Below are 23,590 nucleotides of genomic sequence, written 5' to 3'. Positions count from 1 at the left end.
TGCATCTCTAGGCCCGGCCCAGGGTGGTCAGAGCTGCATGGTCTCAGCCCCGACCCCCTGCCATGAACCTGCACAGGCCCACCCCACCGAGGGTCTCCCCCACCGAAGGGCCTCTCAGTGTGGTAACAGATCCTCCTCAGGGCTCCAAGATTTTCACTACACATACAACTCTTTGGAATGAAAACAAAATCTGAAAAACAATAGCTAATCCAGCCTCTCTGATTTGCAAAACAGAAACTGAGGTACAAGGAAGGACAGGGCCCTGCCCACGGGCAGCAGCTCTGGCTCGTGAGGAGGAGTGGCCAGAGCAGCGGGCCTGGGCCACACTTGCCTCCTCCATCTCAATCTTGGACTTGGCCAGCAGGAGCTTGCGGTCGAAGTCGCGCTGCTTCTGCTCCCGCTCGGCCTCCAGTGCAGCCACCTGCTTCTGCAGCTCTGCCAGCTTCTGGCGCAGCTCGGTGATCTAGGTTGAGGCCACAGGAGGACAGTGAGGGAAGGGGTGCAGATGCTGGGGACCCGGGCCACGTTTGCCTGCACTCTCACAACTGTCACCCAGCTTTTCCTCTGGGTCGCCATGGGCTCAGCTCAGCCTCCCTGAAAGGCTCTAAGCCACCCAGACGGAAGCAGCCAAATGCAGACAGCCTTCGGTCCCAGCCAGGAAGCGCCATGGTACCTTCTGCTCATACTGCTGCTTCATGGACCGGAAGTGCTGGTCCCACTGCTTGTTCACCTCCAGCAGCTGTGGGAGAGATGGGTTACGAGCGGGGGAGGACAACGAGCGCCAATTCCACGTTCCCATATGCCAGCCTCCCGAAGTGCATGCAGAGTATGGACAGGGGCTGCAGACACGCCCTGCCAGCATGCCTCCAAGTGCTTCCCACCCTGGCCAGGGCAGCAGGGTGCATGCTGTGCCAACAACCAACTGCTGGACAGCGCGGGAGCACAGGTCTCCCTGGGCAATCGGGGGACTGCGTGTCCAAACATCCCTGTATCACCAAAGAGAGGTGCAGGCTTTGCCCTCGGCCTGGGTGCACTGTGCTAGGTGAGGCCAGGCAGGCAAGGAGAGGGGAGGGCTGGAATTCTGGAGCACCTCATCCCAACCCCTGAAACCTATGTGCCATCACCTCTCCTGCCGTCCAGTTTCCAGAGGGGCCCTCTGACCCTCCTCCCCCCAGCTCTAGGTCTCAGTGACACTGTGGGCAGGTCAAGTGAGGACAGCAGGCCTCTGTCTGCAGGGTCCACCCCCAACCCCACTCCAGCTACCGACCTCCATGCGCTGCTGCTCCAGCATCTTCACCTTCTTCTCGACTGTACCCAGGGCCCCCACTGCTGGGGCCCTGCCTGCCATCACACCAGCCTAAGAAGAAACAGCGGGCGTCACCAGAGCCTCCAAGCAAGCTCACCACACACATCCTATCTCTCCTGCCTTAGCACACATGACCTGTCTTAACTCTGCCAACCCCTTCTAGAAGACCACCCTCTCGGGAGGGTAGGGAACTGTGGCACCAGAGGTGCCCAGGCTCCCTCCTCCTGTGCAGACTCCACTCCAGGCCCCACTGGCCAGACACTTCTGCCTACATCCTTATGGCCCAGAGTCACACATTAAGTAGATGGGTATGCCCTTGCACGCCTGTTATCCCAGCTCTTCGGAGGCTGAGGCAAGAGGATGGCTGTGAGTTGGTCAGGCTCAGCTACATAGTGAGTTCAAGGGCAGCCTCAAATGCATAGGAAGAGCCTGTCTCAAAAAGCAAAAAAACAGAAAATAAAATGTTACATATTTTTTGAAGTTTCTTCAAGTTTTTAACAAAGTTCAAGTTTTGCAAAAGCATTTACTCAAAAATCATTTTTAGAATGAGATGAAATATGTGTGTGGCTGTATGGCTGATACATACGCGTAACTTCCTTAGTTTTGTCCTCCAGAAAGGCCTATAGCAGGGACACCCCAGTAGCAGGGACACACCTAGTGCCCACAGATTTTTGTTTTGAGACTGGGTCTTTTATGTAGTCCAGGCTGTCCTCAAACTCAGTGATCCTCTTGGCTTAGCCTCCCAAGTGCTGAATCCACAGCTTGGATTCTAAGCACCATTTTTAATTTTTTTTGAATTTATTTTTGGCGGAAACGGGGATTGAACTCAGACCCTTACACTTGCCAGGCAAGCACTTATTCTACTGAGCCTCCTCACTGGCCCCTTAAATACCATTTTTTAATAGGAAGAAACTGGACTCCTTTGAGAACTGGTTAATTCTAGAGGTAAGGCAGAGAAAAAGTGACTTCAGAGCACAGTGTAGTACAAGAGATGAAGAAAGGTATAAGGACGATGAATAAAAGGAATAAGAACAAAGGAGCATGGAAGACAATGCCAAAGTGTTTCCCAGGCCAAAGCTTAAGAATTCCAACAGGGGCAAGGGAGACAGGCGGGGTCTAAGTGCCTGCCTGGCAAGAGCAAGGACCCAGGTTCACTCCCTGGTACCACATGCTGTGCTGGTCCCAGATGGGCCTACAATCCCAGCCCTGGGAAGGCTGAGACAGGAGGGTCACTACGAGTCTGAGTTGCATAGCAAGACCCTGTACCAAAGAAATACATAAAGAAATAATTTTTTTAAAAATTCTGGTTTTCTTAGTTTATAAACCAAGATATAAAATAGCTCTGATTCCGTAACGATACAACAGCTCACTCACATTATCTTTACAGAAGATTTTCAACTAACACGCGACATGATGACAAAGTAACGCAACGTCATCTTCAGACCACCACAGTAATAAAGGCGGTGCTGAGGCTCATCACCAGGCTCTAAAATTCGTGAAAACTGAAAACTGAAGGAGAAACAGGATGTTTGCCTGGCTCTCAAATTTCTCCTTAAAAACATTTGTTAAAACCAGGCATGGTGCACACTTCTGCAGTCCCAGCTACTTGAGAGGCAGAGACAGGAAGACTGAGAACGGCACCAGACCGTGAGCCTCAGCGCTGAGACCATTCTGGCGTGCTGGCGACGCAGCTCCCGGGTTCAGCACCTGCCCACACCTGCCCGGCACATTTCAGGCCCTGGGGCAGATGCGAGGCCCGGGAGGGAACGCTAAACCACAAAGAGGCGAGATGAAAAATGAGGCGTGTAGTCGCTGACCACGGCACAACTTGAGAGACCCTTAACCAAGCACCCAAGCTGCCACAGAGTCCAACACAGGCCAGGCAGCCCTGCCCCGGGCCCACGGAGACCCTGGCCCAAGCCCATGAGCACAGCCCACGGGTGTCAAGGTCACGAGAGTAAGGAACAGCTGGGACTTGTCACAGCGGCAGGAGACCAAGATGGGACAGCCTGACAGACCGGGCCCGCAAGCTGTATGTACGCTGACATTCACGGAGCTCACAGGAGGGCAGCTAGGAACTGAACTCTGCACTATTTTTTTTTTACATTTAAAATTAACTCAATTGGGCTGGTGAGATGGCTCAGTGGTCTAAAGCACCTACTTAGAACAAACTAAGCTAAGCAAAGCACAGGGACCGCGGTTCAATCCCCAGCACCACATGCCAGCCAGCCCCGCCCCCTGGTGGGCTGAGCTGGCCACACACACACAAAATACATAAATAAATAAAAATTTTAAAAAATAATAATAATAAATAAATAAAATTAACTCAATAGAGTTTTAAGTTAAATAAAGTAGAAAATGTAGTTAACATTTTAAAGTTAAATAAATAAACAGCACAGAACAATGGTAGAATAGCAACTGAGCCTCCCTGTATCCCCAGGTCCCATTCTGACCCTCGGCCAGAGATGAGACAGAGGTGGTGTCCACATGTCCACGGGACTGCGACACGAAGGCCACCCCAACCCCACTGGTGCTGGAGTCACAGGCCATGCTGGCCCGCATGCCCTCCCCACCACGCCTTCCCTGGGCTGCACGCACCCTTACAGGGTGAGGCCCGTATGTACACCACAACAGCAGAGCACAAGGGAAGGGAGCCCGCAGGCTCCTGCTGTGAACTGTACTTAGCCACAGGTCACTGCTACAGAGAAGGGAGAGGAAGGCAAGCGTGGTCCTCAGGGTCCTGGGTGGCGTACCCGGAACCGCCACGGAAGAGTCCACTTGGAGAGTGAGAGCGCCAGAGGCCGCAGACCTGACGGCTGGCACCAGTCTGCCCACTTATGACAATGCACTGTAACCCTGTATACTCCCAAGAGCCTTCTGAGGGAGACGTTACAGAGGAGGAAACTGAAGCCCAGAGAGTTTATGGGACTTGCCCAAGGCTGAGGTGTGGGCAAGAGTGGGAGCAGGGCATGGGGACACACAGCTCATGGCCTGGCCAGCACAGATGTCCAGGTGAGGCAGCTCAAAGACCATGGAGGTTGGCACAGTCCTGAGCCTCCTTCGCAAGGGGCACGTGGAAGAAGAGAGGGCTGTTTCCCACGGTAGCTAGGCCTGCCTGATAGCAGGTGCCACAGGCATTTCCACACCTTTCACAGCTGTGGACTGGGGGAAGTGGCCCGGGCCTGGCCACCTAGCACAAATCGTGGAGCAGCCCAAGGATTGCAGATGTGCCAGGCCTGAGTACATGTCACAGAGCCACACAGAAGCACATTATGAAGGTAACTATGCCCTACTGGCAGCTATCAAACCTCACTGAAGAGCGAAAAGCATGTTGGCAAAGAGGTGGGCCTTGTGGGGCAGGAAGCCTGGGAAAGGGGCACTGGGACCTGCCAGAGAGCCAGGACTGGGCCTGGAGGGAGCAGCAGCAAACAGGCCATGCTGGGCACCACTGGGCTATACCGACACTGGCCAGTGCCCCCGTCTCCACTGCAGGGGCTCACAACCTGACACCCCAATTGTTTCTCTGGATGTTGGGCTGACTTTTGGAAGCCACTGACTGACAAATGAGTATGATTAGGGAATATACTGACTGAGCAAGACTTCGCACCACCCCGCCACCTTCTAGAAGCCCTGGTCAAGTGACCGGCAGCTTTTTAGCCAGGAGAGAGCCTTGGGGCCACAGAGCCAGGGAATGGGGTGTTGCACCAGGCTGCAGTCAGAGCACAGGCTGAGGAGGAGGCAGGAGGCCAGTGTGGACCAAGTAGGTGAGCCTGCGATCAGCGTCACTGCACAGGAGGCTGCAGCTCGCCAGTGACGGGGCGGGTGGGGGCTGGGAGGGAACGTCCAACCTGTGCCTGCTGCTGCTGCTGCTGCTGCTGCACTGCCACCGCCTTCTCACTGGCACCCTCCGTCTTCGATGAGGCTGGCTGTCCACAGGTTCCCTCTCTGCTGCTGCTCATCAATAACTTCTTAAGCTCCATGTTTTCCACCCTGGGTTGGAGGTAAGTGTAGCAGTCAGGGTACTGGCCTTGAGATGGAGCCCGCAGGCCGCAAACCTGTGCTGTGGGAGCTGTTGGGAGTGCGGGGCACAGTGAGCCTGGGCCAGTGTGTGCAGGTGTCGGAAGAGCGGGTGGCCTGCAGCGGCCCAGAGGCATCTGGGGCACAACAGAGGACCCCTCACGTGTTGGGAGAGCTCCACATCATCCAAACCAGCCCTTGGGAGCCTTGGAGTGCACCCCAGTGGAAGCTTCACAGGCCCACCTGGGGAGCAGGCCAGAGCCTGAGGTGCCCTTTATCAGGGAAAGAGCCAGCCCCAGGCTCAGCACCAGCAATGATGCCTTGCCACAGCTATTACTGTCCTTTTATTCTCACCATATTTATTCCAGAGTTACCCTTTAATTAAGTATCAGTAATGCTGTTTTCTATCTATTCTAGTTAAAGCTTCTTTTTTTTTTTTTGTGGAACTGGGGATTGAACTCAGGCCCTTGTGCTTGACAGGGAAGTGCTTATTCTACTGAGCCATCTCCCCGGCCCCTAAAGCTTCTTTAGAATAGTTTTCAGTTAAAATTGAGTGACCTTAAAAAAAAAAAAAAGAATGACCTTAAGTATATAATAAGATCAGTTACAGGATGAAAGAGGCGATGTGGACTCAGGCATGGCTGAAACATGGAAAACATTTCTTAAACGTTCCATTTTCTGTGGCCACATGTGTCTCCACTCAGACGGACCAGGAAGGAAGAAGCTTCCCTATTAGGTGGCTGACGACCTAGCTTCTCACCTTCTAAAGCACGAGTCTTTGCCTCAGTCTGGCCTTCTGCACCCACGGATGGAGTTAATGTGGCTACAAAACCTCCACAACTCTGTCAACCCCAAAAAATGCAGATGCACTGACCCTGGGGCTCGCTCACACATCCCTGTGGCCAAGCAGAAGACTATATGGGCCTGTGAAACCAATCCAGATGGATTTCTGCTCGGGGGTTCAGGAAAATCCGAGCATAGGAGGTAGGAGGCTAACCGCCAGGGGGAAGCAATGTCCTGGGCGGGGCCCAACAGCCACTAGACAGCTGCATGGGCTGAGGCTGCAAGTCCCCAGGGGGAGGCAACGTGTGCAACCTTCCCCCCCCCCCCAAGCCTCACCACACTGTGTTCACAGATGTTCCCAAAGGTATTCAAAGGAACAGAGGAAATACCAAAAGAGCCAAGGAAAGAAACCCGGGGGCCAAAGGGCTCTGAGCGCAGGTCCTCTGGCCAGGCGCGGTGTAAACCCCTCCCAGCTCCCACCCGCCCCACTGCTGCCCTCTGCCTGAGGCTGTGCATACCGCAGTCTCTCGGCAGCCTGATCCCGCTGCTCCAGGCCCTTGTCCAGCTTGGCCTTCAGTAACTCGTTCTCCTTCCGAAGCTGCTCGCACAGGGTCTGTGGAGTAGAGGGAGTAAGCAAAGGGTGCACCCTTCCCCGGGTGGTGCTTACAGCTAGCCCAGGCCTGAGCCCTCACCCGTCTGTCTGGACAACCTCACCAGGGCCCCTGTTGGCTCCTCTTTGGGAGCAGGAGGTCCATAGGCCTGCAGCCTCCAGTCACAGCTACACCTTCCCTTCCCACCTAGGCCTAGCTGCTCTTCCTCCAGCCTGCCCATTATGCAGTCTCTTCAAGGTGGAGGATTCCCCTGCAACCTGTCTACCATCCTCGCCTGCAGGCCCAGGCTCAGTGGCCCACCCTTTAAATTCCTTCTTGCTCCCACCCACTCCCTCACTGACTGTGTACACAGCAGCCTGGAGCCCTAGGCACAGGTGTGTCCAGAGGCCTGTGAGGAGCCACTAGAGATGGGCAAGGCTGGGCGTGGGTGGAGGACATGACCCGGGGCACCTCCTCATCAAGCTCTCACCGGGTGGCCCACATGTCACTCCTGGCATGGCCTCCACAACACGGGGACAGCTGCTCCTTTCCTGTCCCTCTTCAGGGTTGCTGAGTGAGACCGTCAGGGTGAGGGCCTCCTCTGCCACGGGGGAGCTAAACGTGGTGTGGAAGGACGTAAGGTGCCTGGCAATGCTGCCATGCTCAGCGCAGCTAGCTGGCTGTCGAGACAATTTCCTCGGGGCCTCAGAACTCCCCAAAGCTAAGTAATTCATCTGTATTATATTTCCTTCCTTCTCTCTCTCTCTCTCTCTCTCTCTCTCTCTCTCTCTCTCTCTTCTTTGCAGTACCACCGGGGATTGAACTCAGGACCCTGTACTTGCCTGGCAAGCACTTATTCTACTGAGCTATCTCCCTGGCCCTTCATCTGTATTTTCTTTTTTTTTTTTGGTGGAACCAGGGACTGAACTCAGGCCCTTGCACTTGCCAGGTAAGCGCTTATTGTACTTAGCCACCTCCCCGGCCCCTTCATCTGTATTTTTTTTTTTTTTTTAATGTGTGTGTGTGGGGGGGGGGGCAGCTCAGCCCACCAGGGGGCGGGGCTGGCTGGCATGTGGTGCTGGGGGATTGAACCGCGGTCCCTGTGCTTTGCTAAGCTTGTTCTAAGTAGGTGCTTTAGACCACTGAGCCATCTCACCAGCCCCTCATCTGTATTTTAAAGGTACAGACTCCAGGTGAAATAATATTTGTGAAGTTCTACCACTAGTAATAATCACCATAAGGCTGGGTGTGGTAGTGCACACCCATAATCCCAGCTACTTGGGAGGCTAAGCAGGAGGATCTTGAGTCTGAGGCCAGCCTAGGCAATTTAGTGAGACTCTGATTGAAAATAAAAAATTAAAAAGGGCTACTCAGTGCTAAGAGCATCCCTGGGCTTGATCTCCAGTATCCCCCTCATCACACACAAACAATGAGAAAGAAAAAAGAACCTTCACCCTTAGAATTACACTCCACTAGCAGCCCCCAGCCTCTGTCCTCTGTGAGTAAAGAGCTGGGCAAACTGTCTCATTGCTATTTGTTTCTCAATAAAATTATGGGGAAAAAATTAAAAAAGCCGGGAAGGCAGTAGCAGAACCTGCAGGTCAGCCAGTCCTCGAGCTCCTCCAGGCCAGAGACCAGAGATGAGGGCTCTCAGGGAAGGGCCCTCACACCCCACACACCAGACTCCCTACAGCAGGATGTGGCTATGTGATTCTGGCCACTGCAGGGAGTGAAAATGGCACTGCCACTTCCAGGCTGGCTGCAGTCCATCCCTAGGTCTCATCACGTATGACCAGAGCTAAAGGGAAGCCTGGTATGCATGATGCAGCCTGTGTCCAAGAACTGTGAGGGGCAGAAAACAAGTCCTGCTGCCCAGGACAAAAGGGCACTTCCACCAGGTCACCCAAGGCCTGCAGAGGCACTGGCTCACTCTCTGAAGGCCAAGTCTGTGTTGGCTGACTCAGGAGAGAGCCCTGCTCTACAGGCAGCTGCATGGAGCAAGGCTGAGGCCAAGGAGATGGAACACGGTGGCTCCCGGCTCCCCGGTGCCTGGCTGCTGGTCCTCTGCTGTACCAGGCATATGAAAATGTTTGCTGACTTATACCAACAAACAAATCAGTGAGTGAATGAATAAGAAATTGGATTAACTCACTTCCACCCACAATCTGTGACACATGAGTGAAGCCTCCCAGAAATAGAGCATCTGCTTGGGTCACTCAGGGGAGGCCAACAAGAGGCCTTGCTTGCTGCCCCCACCAGGCCAGGGGGCTGTTCCCTGAGGCTGCTGATGAAATGTCTGGTGCACGCACTGGGGAGCCAGTGGACAGGACCCCAGAGTCACTGAGGCCATCATCTCTGCCAAGAGGCCGCAGGAGGGTCTTCTGTCTCTTTGCTCCTTTCGTTCACTCCTGTGCCAAGTGCATGCTGAGTGTGCGTGCTGGGTTACCATGGTGACCACAGCAGCTGAGGGACCTGCCCACCTCATGAAGCTTGTGTACCAGCAGGGAGCGGAAGAGAAAAAAGTGAGGAAGTAAACTACCCAATAAAATAAAACCACTGCCAAATGTGGCAGCAGCTAGGAGGGGGCAGGCAGCAGCCTCATCAAAAGCTGAGAGCTCAGCAAGGCCCAACAGGAGGCCCAGGTTCCCTTTCCACCTCAGCCCAACGCTACTGCTCAGAGCAATCTCAGCCTGCACCGTGCCGGCCTCCCCTGCCACCCTGGGCCTGGACCCCAAGGCTCCGAGGCACGAGGGATCCCCACCCTCAGCCTGCCTACTACATGCCCACCTCTCCCACCAAGGTGGAAGAGTGTCAGTGGAAAGGTGTCCTATGTGCCCCTCTGTCCCCTCTCTCCCCATAGGCCACCCTCCAGCCTGGACATACTCAGCTCCTGTCAACCTCTCCTGCCCCATCTCATCCCTCAACTGGGCACTGCAAAGTCTGTGACATGAGCTTAGGGACCAGCAGCAGGTGAGGAAGGAGGGCCTAGCAAGGACCAGAGGGCCTTCAAGCTGTGGTTCTGTCACTATGGTCACAGGGCCTGTGGGGTGAGGTTAGGTGGCTCTTTCCCGCCTTCAGAGCGCAAGGCCAAGCACCCTACCCAGGGAAGGCACCGTTCTCAGGGCACCTACCAGTGAACTGCCCCTGCTCTTGCTATGGCCTTGTCTGACTAGGCTTCCTGGGTGTCGCCTTGTCTAGCACAGTGAATGCTGAGGAAGGAATCTCACCTCTGTCACTGCGAGGGACAGTGGGCGACAGGAAGGATGAGTGACAGGCAGAGAGCAATAAAGAACTAAGGACCACGTACGTCTAAGGCCTGGCTCGGCACAGCAAGGCAGCCTGCCTACTCCTGCTGCACAGGAAGCTTTTAGAGAATCCCCTCAGGGAGGCGGCTGGGATGCTGATTAAAAACATGGGCTCTGGTCAGACTGGCAGTACTGGGATGTAAGCAGAGACCCTCCACACGGAGCTGCACCCTCAGCCATTTGTCAGGTCTTTGAGATAGGGTGCTGCCAAGCTGAACCACCCAAGCTGGGCCTGACCTTCTGATCCTCCTGCCTCGGCCCTCAGAGTGCTGGGACTATGTGTGCCACCACGCCTGGCTAAGAACATAAGCTTCAGAACAGACGAGGTGAGGCCCCAGCCCTAGCTCCACTGGCCAGCTGGGCGGCCTGGGCCAGAAGTGCCACTTCTTGCGGGCTGTCTCTGTGTGGCAGGGCAGGACCAGCTCCTCCTCAGGACAGAGAGCCTTTGCTCCTGTCCTTCCCTTGGCACAGAAGGGCCAGGCAGGGTGACCTGGAGAGGCGCGCTGCCCTCTCCGGGCTTCCCACTTTCTTCCCTGTCCTCCCACTGTCCCACCACTTTCTCAGGGCTCCCCCTGCCTGCCATCTGAACAGAAAGCTTGACGTCTGCCTACAGCACAGGCCCCAGAGGCCCCAGCACCCCAGGACTCCTGAAAAGCTGGCGGGGACCAGCAGGCTCACCTGTAGGATGGAGGTGCGCTGCTCATTCTTGTGCACCTTGGAAGCCAGCCGGTTGAACTCCAGCGCCATGCGGCCCAGGTGGGTGAAGAGCTGGCTGTGGTCGGGCTCCTCAGCACACACGCTCAGGGTGGTCTCCAGGCGCTGCAGGTGCTGCATCAGGTTGCCATCCTCGCAGGGCAGGGGGCCCAGCTCCTGGCGGGGGAGGGGACACCCCTGGTCTGCACCTAGGCCAGTCTCTCACTGCTTCCCCTTTCCTCATGACTCAGTTTCCCCTTGGCCTCAGCACTGCTCTGGGAAATTCTCTAGTTCCACAGGTTCCGTGTCTAGGGCTAACTCACAGGGCAGGACCCACGCCTCCCAGGCCACCAGCTGGCTGCACACACCAGGGCCACCTTGTTCCCCCACACTGGGCCCTGGTGAGGCCTCGGCATCCGCCTCAGAGGACGCTCACAACGTCCCTCCATCCCACCTCCCAGGGGCTCCTGTTGAGGAGGGAGCTTCGCAGAGCAGCAGTCCCCAAGTGCACACCCTGCTTGCTCAACTCAAGGAGCCTCCTCCAAGGCGCATGATGCCCCCAGGAAGACCCAAACAATCCCTCCTGTTCAAGGGCCCCAACTTCCTGCAGGCTGACAATCACAGCTCTAGCTACTTCACAATCCCTCCTAGTGAGCACATGCGAAGTGGAACACAACTGGGCAAGCAGTCCATCTCCCCATCTGCTCTCCTGAGCACTCACTGGATGTGCCCACGCCAGCTGGGCCCACACCAGAACCTTCCCACCGACCACACTAGCCTGGCTTCCCACAGCAGCAGGTGGCTCAGCGCTGGCCTTCCACTGTCCCTGCCTGAGGCCTGCAGCAGGTTCGGGGCTTCCCTCCCACAGCTTCCTCTCTACCTCTCCAAGTCCTGCTTCTGTGTCCCCACCCTACCCACACATTAGCTCTTCCAAAAACAGATGCAGGAATTACAGGACATGCCAGCTACAGGGACCCCAGGGCTTGTGCTGGAAACCAAGGCACCAACAGGAGGCTTTGTCATAGCTGCCCAGGGAGTCAGCCGCACAGCTCGGTTCCTGACCGCGGTCTGTGCTCCAGCTTGCTGACACCCTCTCCTCTCCCCCACCCCCGTGAACTCGAGTCCACACTGGAAGCAACTGGGCATTCAGCGAACGCCTATTTCATGTTGCCAGCCCTGCAGTGAAGCTGAGGCACCACTCTCCCCAACTCTCCGCAAGGGTCTAAAGGGGCCAGCATGGCTTCCTTTCCTGAAGGCTCATGAGGCTTTCTCTGCCTTCCAGGGCAGGAGGAAGGCACATCTTGGCTCAGCATGGATACATGCACCACAGGGCGAGTGACAGACATGCTACAGGAGATGAAGTGATTACCCACACGACACTCAGGTTAGGCCACATACTACTAGCATCACATTCAGTTACAAAGACTCCCAGTCAGAAAGCGGGAGGAGGAAGGGGAGCAGGAGGCAAGAATCTCCTAGACTGTTCTCCATGGCTCTCCTTTTCTCTAAGGAGAGAAAAGGGAAAGACAGTGTTGGGATACAGGCAGCCAAGTGGCACAGAATGAAGACACCAGGAAGCCATCTCAGAGATGAAGGGCTGTATGCACACAGAGGGGGCACATGAGTGCCAACAGAGGTCAGCCTGCAACCCAAAGGCCTGCATGCCTGCCTCCGTGGCCCTTCTACGTCCCCACGGTGGACCCCACAAACCCACAGGGCTGAGGCTCACTGCAGAGTGCCTAGGTTTTCACAAAGCCGGGTGCTGTGTGGCCCCAGTCAGGGAAGTCACTAGCCCAGGGATTTGCATATGAAAGCAAGAAGCAGCTGGCCACTAAGGGCCCCCATGTGACTCCAGGGTCCCCAAGGTATGTGAGAGATCCCTGCCTCTCACAAAGCGGCAGCTGACACAGCAGAGGAGAAACAGCAGGATATGTTCGGGTGTCCATCCACTCACCACTGAGTTCCTGGGGTGGCTGCCACTGTCTGCTGGAGAACTGTGCTCCTCGGTAGGGACCACTTCAAATTCAGAGGATGTGCCCTGGAGAGAAGTTGGGGGCTGTTCAAGAGGGTACGCTGGGCCCTCTTCTCAGAGCCCATCCTGAGAGCAGCAGGAGTGGGGCGTGACAAGACTCTCCGCAGGACCGGTTCCACAGCAGGGGCCCACCAGCCAAGCTCCCAGGCTACTCTTGGCAGCTCCCAACAAGCTGCTGTGCCTCGGGCATGGCCAGTTTCCCAGAACAGGGACACTGGGCAGCTGACCGTGGGCTGCTGGCACTTTGGAGTTACCTTCAATTGTGTTTGCAGCGCTGAGGGCTGAATGCAGGCTTCGCACATGACAGTGAGTGCTCTACCACTTCCCAGCATTCCCAGCCTTTCCAATCTGTTTTACGACAGCATCTGGGGTTACAGGTATGGGCCACCATGCTCAGCTGTGATTACACTTTTTAAGGCACTGTACTTTTTTTTTTTTTGGCGGGGGGGAGTACCAGGGATTGAACTTTGTGTTTTCCAGGCAGGCACTTATGCTGCTGAGCTATCTCCCAGGCCCAAGGCACTGTACTTTTAAAATGTGCTTATGAGCTTTACTAATTCTCAGTCACCTGTGGAAAGGGCTGGAAGGCGGCACTTGTGGAATGCCTAAGGGAACAGAGGCCACACAGATGGTGCTGAAGTGGGGACTGGACCCCAGACTGCAGAGCCAGCCATGGCATGGGAGCTCTCTGCTCACCCATATGACTCTGACAGCTTGAGGTGACACAGGTAACATCTGCTACTGTGACCACCAGACACGCTCATGTGCCAACATGCCAAGCCAGTCTCAGAGACTTCTATGGAATGGACTGATCCAAGTGCCAAGACAGCTTGACAAATACAGAGGCTTCCAGAAGTCACTCAGCCCCGCAGTGACCATGCAACCCCTTGGCCATTCTGAGCAGACTCCCTGCATGCTCGCCGCAGTCCAACTGGACCTCCACTGGCTCTAGGCGTCCCATGAAACCTGGCTATAAAGCCCATTTCACACAGGGCGTCCAACTGTACACCTGTCATCCCAGCACTGGGGAGGCTGAGGTAGAGGATCCCCTTGAGTTCAAGACCAGCCTGGGTTACACAGTGAGACTCAGCAGGCCCTTTCAGTGTTTCCTTGTCCTGAGCCAGAGCAGGACAGACAGAAGAAGCCACGCAGAGCCAACCGAGCCTCACAACCACAACAATCACAACCACATGTCCTGTCTGAACCCTGCCAGGGTCCTCCCTATCCTGGCATAGTCCCACCACCTGTGAAGCTCAACAAAGGCCTCTGTTCCCCAAACCTGATCTTTAGGATGAACATGCTAAGCTACTAAATCCCTGAGTATCTTCCAACCCTACAGTACCAGCCAACCTTCTCAGACCTGCAAAGGTAAAATTTTCTTTTCCTTTTCTTGTTGGCACCAGGAAATGAACTCAGGACCTTGTGCTTGCCAGACAAGCACTACGCTTTTGAGCTATATCCCTGGTCCTCTTTTTTGTTTTTTTGAGATACAGTCTCGCCATGAAGTGCAGGCCGACTTTGAACTCACTATGTAGGCCAGGCTGGCCTCCAACTTGCAGCGATCTTCCTGCCTGTGCTTCCCAAGTCCTGGGAATACGGTGTGCACCACCATGCCCAGCTGCGGGTAACTCTTGGGACTCAAGTCCCATGTCACAGGTCCACTTTCCTAGCACTGAACACAGTCAGTGTGTACTTTGCTAAGTACTTTGTTATGAAACCTTGTAAAACAAATTTATCCCACACCAATTCTTTTTTTTCCACACTTTTTTTTTTTTTTTTGGTGGTGCCGGGGATAATTTTTTTTTTTTTTTTTTTTTTTGACCAGTTCAGGCTACTTTAAGGGGGGGTATGGTCTGGCATGTGGTGCTGGGGACTGAACTGCAGTCCCCTGCGCCTGCCTGAGTTTGCCCAAATAGGCGCTTTAAACAACTGAACTAACCTGCAAGCCCCCTCCATACCCATTCTCCCTAATGATGCCTCACAGGCTTGAGACTGACTCGCCCCACACCTCCAGGAGCTGGGATGCCATCTCTCCAACCCGTTTTTCATATTTTTATCTCCATAGGATATGAAGTCAGGCAAACTCCAGCCATGGCTCCAAATGCAACTTACGCTGGGTGGAGGCTTCGGGGGTGGTGTGGACTCATCGCTCGGATGTACAGGCGCAGGGAGTGGTGCAGGGACACTTGGGTCCTTTCCTGGAAAAGCCAACAGGTTGCAGATGAAAACACTGGAAAAGGGAGAGGCCTGGATGGCGGCCCTTAGGACAATCATGAACTGGGTGCTCTGAGTGTCTGTAGGAGCTGGGAACCAGGGTAGGTGGCTCTCTCAGGACTGAGTCTAGAGGTGGTGCCTGGGAGAGACTCCTTCCCAGGACCTGCTGAGGAGCCTACCACTCTGGGGCCTGCTTAGTCATGAGGACAACGATTTACAACAAAGAAGGTCTACCACTTTTCCTGGCACCATGCCATTTTAAAGTAAGGAAACAGGAAATGGAGGCTTTGCCCAATTGCTGACTGGCCCAGCCTCACAGTCTGCACTGCAAACTTGGGCCAAAATCAGCTGCTCCAGCATTACCTGGTGCTTTATGCCAGAAGCTTGAAGGCGCCTGTTTCACTTGGGGTACACTTGGAACCAGCAAGACTTGGGAAGGATGCTAGAGGGGATGCTGACCACAGCAGCTCAGTGGGCTTTGAGCCCCATCACTGCCCTCCACTTGGCCACACAGGACTGGGCTGGGCAGGGACAGCAAGGAGTCGCGGCAGGCCACAGCTGGGTCCCATACATGGCATATTTTCCTCCTCGTGCCTAGACTTTCCCTGGACTTAGGAGACAGGCAGCAGTAATGCACGTCTCTGACCCTTACCGCCACCCTTTCCTTGAACAGATAATGTCTGAAATATGCTGCAGCAGGCTAACAGACAAGCTAGGATTCTTCTCTGAGCTTTAGCTTCCCTATCTACAACACGCAGGGGGAGGGGCAGAGCCAAGAGCTGCCAACTGCTGTGCTCACTGAGGTGTGGAGCCACCCAGCACTCCAGCCTAGCAAGAGCTGCTCACTAAGTATCTGCTACAAGAGCAAAGGGCCTGGGCCGATGTCTCACGTGCACAGGTTATTGTGACTGATTATGTGTGCTGGGCCTCAGGAACACTAAGTCACTGGCCATTTTAATAAAACTCTGAAATCCTTCCAGATCTTCTGACTTTTCTGGGGGATTCTACAGCCAAAAACAGCCGGGGGAGGGGGGAATGCTAAGGATAAATGAGGGGGATGTGGGCTTCAGAGAGAAAAGGCACCTCCTGTGCAGGTCAAGGCAGCTGGGGTACAGGATGGCAGTCACCCTGCCTTCTCCTGTACCTGTGAGTTCAGCCAGGTGGTTGAAGGAGCCCAGGGAAGGAGAAGGCGGTGCCTCATTGTCCTTGACCAGCTCCTCTGCCTTCTGCCGGAGCCGGGATGCTTCCATCTGGGATTCTTCCAAAAGCTCCCCTGAAGAAACAAAGGGGGAAGGAGGAGCAGTGAGGACGCACTTAGCTCAGTGTGATGCTTCTTCTCATCCTGTGACCCTCGCCTCCCTCTGCCAGGCTTTCAAAGCCCAGGCCATGGACCTCACTATACCACTGCTTTGTGGCCCAGCTGGGACAGAGCTAGTGCTGGCCAACTATCAGAACCCAACTGGCGTGAGGAAGAGGACATGCAGTCAAGGATACAGGAATGGAAGCAGTCCATGGTCTCCTGACACCCTCTTCCTGCCTCAGGCCTCCATGCCTGGCCAGGGCACAGGAAGTCAGGGGCTCTCTAGGGCCTGCCCCATGATACCACAGAGTGGGCCAAAGCCCACCCAGAGTCAGGCCTACCTCATGGTGGAGCCCCTGAGAAGACCACCTAGCACTCTAGTCCCATTTTCCTTCTCTAACTGTACAATGGGCAATGTCACCACCCTCCAGTTAACATCCCATGCAGGTATCTGCCAAGTAAAAGAAAGCATCTGACCTCCAAACGCTGAGGCCAGAGGAGTGGCATCAGGGCAAAGGAAGAGTATTAGAAAGAGGGGGGAGAAGGTTCAAAGGCCTGGCATGTAGGAGATGGCATGTGTGTTGGTGTGTGGGGCCAATCTGGGTAGACAGTGGGGACAGGTTGAGCAAAGCCAGAAGAGAAACTGAGGGAGCAAATGCCACGCTGCTTCAGGCAAGCTCTGCTCCCTGTTCTATGTCTTTCTTGGCTGTCCTGGCAAGGCAGCTCTCCCCACTGGTCATGCCCTGAAGATGAGATGGTGCCAATTCCACACCCACAGCCCAGGCCTTTCAACCCTCTCCTTCCCATCCCGAGCATCTGCAAGGTCTGTTGAGTTGACAGGACATCAGAGCTGGAAATACTGTCAACATGCTACAGAAGCACACGCAGACATACCCACGGGGCAGGCCACATGGCCAGGAGGGACGAAGGGTGATCTGGGAAGAAGCCACCCACCACCAGCTGTGTTCTCCCATTACAGGCCAAAGGAGGGGTTCCCAGGCAGGGGTGGGTGCTGCTTTACCTAACATCTTTATCCCTTGCATTTTTTCCTTCAGCCGGGAATTCTCCTCCACTAGGCGCACAAGAGCTGCGGATGCCTCTCCTGGAGGTATGCTGCCCCCAGGGTCGTAGATCCGGTAGGGTCCTCTCCCTTCCATGAGGGTGGCTCAGCCCACCCAGCTGTAAGGACAACAGCAGTGCATCAGGGGCTGGCCAGGCATCAGGGCACTCCTTCTGGGGAAGCTCTCTCTGCCAGGGCCCAAGGCATCCACATGACTGAGAATGGAGCAGAGCATCTCAGGCTGTCTGATCACAGCACAGAGTTTTAGAAAGTGGGGGGAGAAGTTTCAAAGGCCTGGCATGCAGGAGATGGCCACAGACTGGATGCTCTCTTGGCTCCTATACCTGCTGCCAAAAAAAACAGTACTGTTCCTTCAGAGGCCTCACTACACGGCCTGCTCATCTGAGGCAGCAGGCAACTACAGGGGTGCAACATGCAGCACAGAAAGAACCTGGACTGGGAATCAGAAAACCTGGTTCACGTCCTAGCTTTACACCCGGAGGACAGGGATCCTGCATCCTCAGTGTCCCACACAGAACTACCTAGGAAGTCAATGCTTACCAAACTACTACGTGGCCGAAGCCATTAACGCACAGTAGGATGGGGGTGGGGGGGGGTCCTGACCTCTCTCTGATGAGAGAAAACAAGAAACAGGGGAACTTTACAGTGAAGGAGAAAAACCCTGACTAATACTTAGTGTACTGTCACCCTCCTTCTCTGGCATCAGCTCATGAGTAGTCTGCCCCTTTCAGTTCTAACGAACAGAAGAATTTCCCAACAAACACTATTTGTACAGCAAGTTTCTCTGTATTTATCTGTTCAGTTTCATCTACTTTATTTCATTTAAAATCATTCTGCAAAGTGGCTTGAGAATCCTGGTTCATAACCCAAAGAGAGAAACTCTCTTCCCCTTTGGGCATCCATTCAACTGGAGCTGGGTTCCAGGCTGGGCTCTGGGAAGTACTCCTTCCCGGGAGGCCAGGCTCAGACCTCAGCAGCGGGAGCCTGACCCTGCCCTGAGGACTCGTGCACAACCGCACCCTGCTGGCAGCCAGGCTCCCACAGCACACGTTCTCATGGAGCTCACACGCACTGGTAGAGGCAAAAAGGTGTTAGACAGCACAGGACTTCAGGGGGCAAAAAGCCTAACGACAAAAAATAAGCAGGAGAGATGAGGCAGGAGCTTTCACTTTAAAAGGAGAAGCAAGAAAGGGTGTCACAGCAAAGCAGCAGGGACGGCCATGGCACTGTCTGGAGGAGAACATTCCAGGTAGACTACAGCAAGGGCAAGCTGAGGCAGAACGCAGCCAGCCACCAGCTCTAGGACCAGCACGGACAGCTCACGATGTGCCCACCAGGAAACTCAGACGTGGGGAGGGGGCCCAAGTATCCCCGAGCCAAACTGTTAACCCCAAGGCAAAACCTGTCCTCCCTAGAAATCCCCAATGCCCTTTCAAACCCCAGCAGAGGCCACTGAGGGGAACGTGAAGCTGGGTGAATACCACCACCAGTGCATCAGGCAGTGCCGCCGGCATTCAGTGGCCTCTCTCCATGAAGCTGCGTGGCATCTGAGACACCCGAGCTCAGCCTCATTTCATAAGGGATACAGCGGGGCCCAGCCAGGTAATGAACTGCACCAAATAGGAAGCCAAGAGAACACAGCAGACACAAAGCCAGGGGGACCTGCCTAGCAGTGATGCTGAGGCTCTGTAATCCGCATCTGGCCAGGCCCAAGCTCCTTCCACAAGGCAGGCCTGAACGAGAGGGGTTTCCAGCTTGTCTGTAAGGCAGTCCCTGGCTATCGAGTAACCTCTGGCTCTTCCCTGGCCCTGCAGCTAAGAACAAAGGTTTTGCCAAGAGGTCCAAGGGATGGAAGGACTAGAAAGAAAAGTAAGACTCTGCTGATCAAGGCACCTCCCCTAAAGGCTAACAAGTGGACAAACACACACTGCAAGAGGCACCCATACCCTACCGGGCCCCACACGCACAGGACAGCTGCCCACATAGCACACAGAAGTCACCATTTTCAACTTCAAATGCCAACGTGATACAGCAGTACAGGATGGTACAGATGCATCCAGTGAAGGGCAGGGAAAGCACCTGACAGGACACAGGCACTGCCCCGAGCCTTGCTGCAGAGGAGGGGAGGGGAGGGCTGCGGCAGGGCCTTCTCTGCCAGCCTTTCTCCATACCCAGCAGGATGAGACAAGCGGTGCTGTGGCTGAGGACTCCCTGAGGCTGGGACATGCACCGCACATCTCCACATTGTGTTACCACAACAGGAGGGTGGATCACCCTTGAGAAGCGAACAAAGTTCACATTTGGGGAAACTGAGGGTCCATGGGTACTGAAGCATCTTGAAAGGTAAGTCGCCATGGGTGTCCTGCTCTTGTCAGGCTCCCAACAGACCTGTGTCAGCCAACAATCTGCAATGACAGGCACTGTTTTCAACTCCACGTCTGGCTTCCTCAGTAGATTAGAAGTCCTTGAGGGCACAACTTCACCCACCATGTAGGCCACACACTTCCAAGAGTAGCTCAGAAAATAGCCTCACTTCAACTCTAACTCACAGCAGGAAGACTGCGACCCTGGCCATGTCCTAACACTGAGAGAGAGCCTGACTGTGACCTTCAGCAGAGGCACCGTGGGCAGGCACGCACCTCCACGGGCCCATCAGGGAGGGCACAGCTAAGCTTCTTCGGACATGCCCAGATGTGAGAGCAAGTGACGGAGCAGGCTGCAGGTTCAGAACCTGACGCTCCCTCTGAGGCCTTCAAACCACATGATGTCCAGTCTGACTCTGCACTGGCGAGCCCAGGAAGCAAAGCACTATTGCCAGGACAGACTTCTGGGCAGGGATAGAAGAGACACAGGACAGAGAGGCTACTGGGAGAAAACTCCCTGCAGATCAGGGGCTGGCACAGGAGGGCCCGGACTCCCGAGGAAAAGACAGAGGAATGGGGGATTTCCAGTGCCTGCTGACCTCAGGCCCAGCTGGTCAGCAGCAGTTCCAGCAAGATCTGGGCAGACCGGAACTTTCCCTGTGGTGAGTGATGATGCAGTCACCTCTCCTGGAGAACTGTGCTCAGGATGACAGAGCCGGAGGGGATTGTCCCAGGATGAAACCAATTCCCATTACTGCATTTCCCCCCCCCCTGTGGTAGCGGGGATTGAACTCAGGACCCTGCAATTGCCAGGCAAGCACTTATTCTACTGAGCTAGCTCCCTGGGCAAAAGTTTATTTTTTTTTAAGTGTGTGTGTGTGTGTGCGCGCGCGCGTGCGCCCAGCTCAGCCCACCAGGGGGCGCGGCTGGCTGGCATGTGGGGCTGGGGGATTGAACCGCGGTCCCTGTGCTTTGCTGAGCTTGTTCTAAGTAGGTGCTTTAGACCACTGAGCCATCTCACCAGCCCCTGGGCAAAAGTTTAGAAGGATTTTTTTTTTCTTCTGACTCAGGAGTCCTTAAGGGCAGGGGGATCTGGGGACGGAACCACAGCATCCTGAGCCTGCCTGCTTTGTTTAAGCAGGCACTCACACAGCTGAGCTAATGGGCAGGCCCCAAGCCCCCATTACCAAGCAGGGAGGAGACATGCACAGAAATGGGTCAGTGAATGAAGGCCACGGGAGACCTCAGGGATGGCGTGCGTACCCTCTGCACCAGTGTATGCACAATGGAGCAGGCAGCACTGACCACTGGCAGCAGGAGTTGGGCATGAGTTCATTTGCTTCTCAACTGAGGCACAAGCAGAGCCCAGGGCAGGGAAAGCCAAAGTTATAAAAAGGCTGAAGGGTGCTGGGACCAGGCCCCGCTCTCTCCCCAGCCTGCCCACAGTGCCACTCTCCGTTTCCACTCCCGCCATCTTCCTGTGGGGTCTGGCTTGAGGCTCCAGGCACCCTGGTTTGTACCCACCTGTACCTAGAAGCCACATATCAACAGGTGAACCACCAGCACTGGGACAGCAGTCCCAAAACGGCTTTTTTTTTTTTTTTGCGGAACCAGGGATTGAACTCAGGCCTTTGTATTTGCCAGGGAAGTGCTTATTCTTCTGAGCCATCTCTTCGGCCCCCAAAACAGCTTTTTGTGAAGAGCAGCCAGCTCAGACCTTTCAACAGACATGGTGGCAGAGTGGGAGGGGGACCTTCCCAGAGCCTGCCCCAGTGAGGTTCGGGGGCTGCCCACCAGAACCAAAAGGGCCCAGTTTGAGGGCAGAGAGGGGCCCAGACAGAAGGTAAGTCAGGCGCCAACCACAGAGTGTGAACATGAAGTGATGCTCTCTGTAGTAAGCGGCGAAGGGACCTGAGGGGTCGGAGCAGAGGCCCAATCACAGACTCAGCCAGGAAGAGAAGGCTGAAAAAGGCTTGATTTAGAACTAGGCACACATCCCCACCTCTGACTAAGGTCTAGCCGTAGCCCTGTCTCAGGCTGAGGTTGTGGGGGCGGAGTGCTGGGGAGCACAGAGGGGGAGGCACAGGAGATTCCCAGGCACCCTAGATGGTATGCATTTGCATAGCCACTAGCATGTGCCAAATAAATACTTTCCCAAGCACTGGTTTTCCGCCTGACTGTCACCACAGCCCTGGGAAGAAGGTAGGGCTGATGTGTCTGACGGGAAAACAAAGGCCAGCTTGGGGTCTTCATCGGCCCAGTTTAATGCAACTGGTGACCCTCCATACCTGGAAGAAGGGAAGTTCTCCCTGGCCCAGAGGAATAGCTCAATCAGATCTCTGTAGAGGGGACAGGATCCTCCAGGAAGAGAGCTTAGGACAGAAACTTGTACCTGCTGTATGACCACAGGCGCATTTCCTCACGTGTAAGGGGAGGAGCCAGAATTAGACACTGTGTGACACCCTCATACCGGCCAAAGGCTCGGCAGAGATCTAAGCTTCAAGACGCACAGCAAATGGGGAAAGGGGGATGAGCACACTGGAGCCAATACCCGTGGAGTCAGAAATAAGGGTCCACACAGACAGCGCCACACTGCAGACAGCAAGCCTCCCCAGGCGCTGCGCTCCTCCCATTCTGCCCCTGCCCATCCCTGCCATGGGACTAGCCAGGCCCCTCATGCCCCCTTTCTGCACCTTAACTGCCTCATATGCAAAGCAGGAATCATAAAGGAACCTCCTGGGGGTAAGATTAAGAATTCAAATGAAGGACTAGGGAGATAACTTGGTGGTCTAAGTGCCTGCCTGGCAAGCTCAAGAACCCAGGTTGATCCCCAGTACCACATGTTATGCCACCCCGAACCAAGCCAGCCACTGAAACCAGGTGTGATGGCACATGCCTGTAATCCCAGCACTGGGGAGGCTGAGACAGGAGGATCACTACGAGTCTAGGCTGTGTAGTGAGACACTGTACCAAATAAATAAAAGATTTTTAGGGGCCAGGGAGATAGCTCAGTAGAATAAGCGCTTGCCTGGCAAGTGCAAGGGCCTGAGCTCAATCACCGGTTCCATAAATAAATAAATTTTAAAAAATCAAATGAAACATATATAAGTTGAAAGGAGGTTTTCACTTTCTACTGCATATTTTCTGATGATTTGATATATTTAAAACAAAAACAGGGGATGGGGAGATAGCTCAGGGGGCTGGGGAGATAGCTCTGTAGAATAAGCACTTGCCTGGCATGTGCAAGGTCCTGAGTTCAATCCCCAGTTCCACCAGAAAAAAAATAAATAAATAAAATAAAATAAAATAAAAAAAATATATATATATATGTATGATAATGAAATTTTCAAAGGAATAATAATAATATCCACAATAATATAATAATGATGATGTTAACAACAGAACCTGGCCCAGTATCTGGCACACAGCAGGTGCTCAGCAAAAGTCTGAAGAGGTAACTAAGGGCCCCGCTGATCTAGGGACCACGGCTTCCCCTCTACATTCCCTCATGTAACAGAGAATGTCAGGTGTCTCTGTGGGCTCAGGAAGCTACACTGCAGCTTCCACCAATTTCCAACAACTGCAGATAACCAGTCACCAGGTATAGCATCTTAGCTGGTGCAGAAAAGCCTAAAGACGCCTGGGTCCATGAGAGACTGGGACACCCAGGCCCCATTTCCTTTTAGTGTGAAGAGGAACATCTTGCACTCCATCCAAGGAGAGCAAGTGGGTCCAGGAAATAACACTGCAAAGTGCTGCTCATACACGCGTGTAGGTGATGTCCAGTCCCACTCTTATCAATCAGGCCCAGGCTAGAGTTTCAGGGAAGTGAAACTCCTCTGACACAGTGATGGTGTGTCACACGTCTGCTGTCCAACACATACAGTGTGCAGCGTCAAGAGTGAG

The 23,590-nt window shown here is 54.5% G+C and overlaps 1 protein-coding gene across 7 annotated transcripts in view; it reads right to left on the bottom strand.

Annotated features, from left to right (window-relative positions):
* Nucleotides 1–23,590, bottom strand: part of Tnip1 (TNFAIP3 interacting protein 1) — a 43,917-nt gene that overhangs the window by 11,689 nt on the left and 8,638 nt on the right. For 6 of the 7 annotated variants that reach the window (XM_023713115.1, XM_023713110.1, XM_023713112.1 and 3 more), the window contains exons 2-11: nucleotides 17,262–17,419; nucleotides 16,085–16,213; nucleotides 14,839–14,924; nucleotides 12,649–12,732; nucleotides 10,680–10,871; nucleotides 6,625–6,719; nucleotides 5,155–5,296; nucleotides 1,268–1,357; nucleotides 674–739; nucleotides 332–463 (exon numbers count right to left, since the gene is read on the bottom strand). In XM_023713115.1, the coding sequence (XP_023568883.1) occupies nucleotides 332–463; nucleotides 674–739; nucleotides 1,268–1,357; nucleotides 5,155–5,296; nucleotides 6,625–6,719; nucleotides 10,680–10,871; nucleotides 12,649–12,732; nucleotides 14,839–14,924; nucleotides 16,085–16,213; nucleotides 17,262–17,397 (1,152 nt within the window). In that variant the 5' untranslated portion in view covers nucleotides 17,398–17,419. The remainder of the gene's footprint in view (nucleotides 1–331; nucleotides 464–673; nucleotides 740–1,267; nucleotides 1,358–5,154; nucleotides 5,297–6,624; nucleotides 6,720–10,679; nucleotides 10,872–12,648; nucleotides 12,733–14,838; nucleotides 14,925–16,084; nucleotides 16,214–17,261; nucleotides 17,420–23,590) is intronic. The other variant, XM_023713116.1, reaches the window with a different exon arrangement.

The sequence above is a fragment of the Octodon degus genome, unplaced genomic scaffold, assembly GCF_000260255.1.
Source record: "Octodon degus isolate 3935 unplaced genomic scaffold, OctDeg1.0 scaffold00029, whole genome shotgun sequence".
Lineage (NCBI taxonomy): Eukaryota > Metazoa > Chordata > Mammalia > Rodentia > Octodontidae > Octodon > Octodon degus.
Note: the sequence above shows the minus strand (reverse complement) of the source record. Positions and strands in the feature narration are given on the sequence as shown.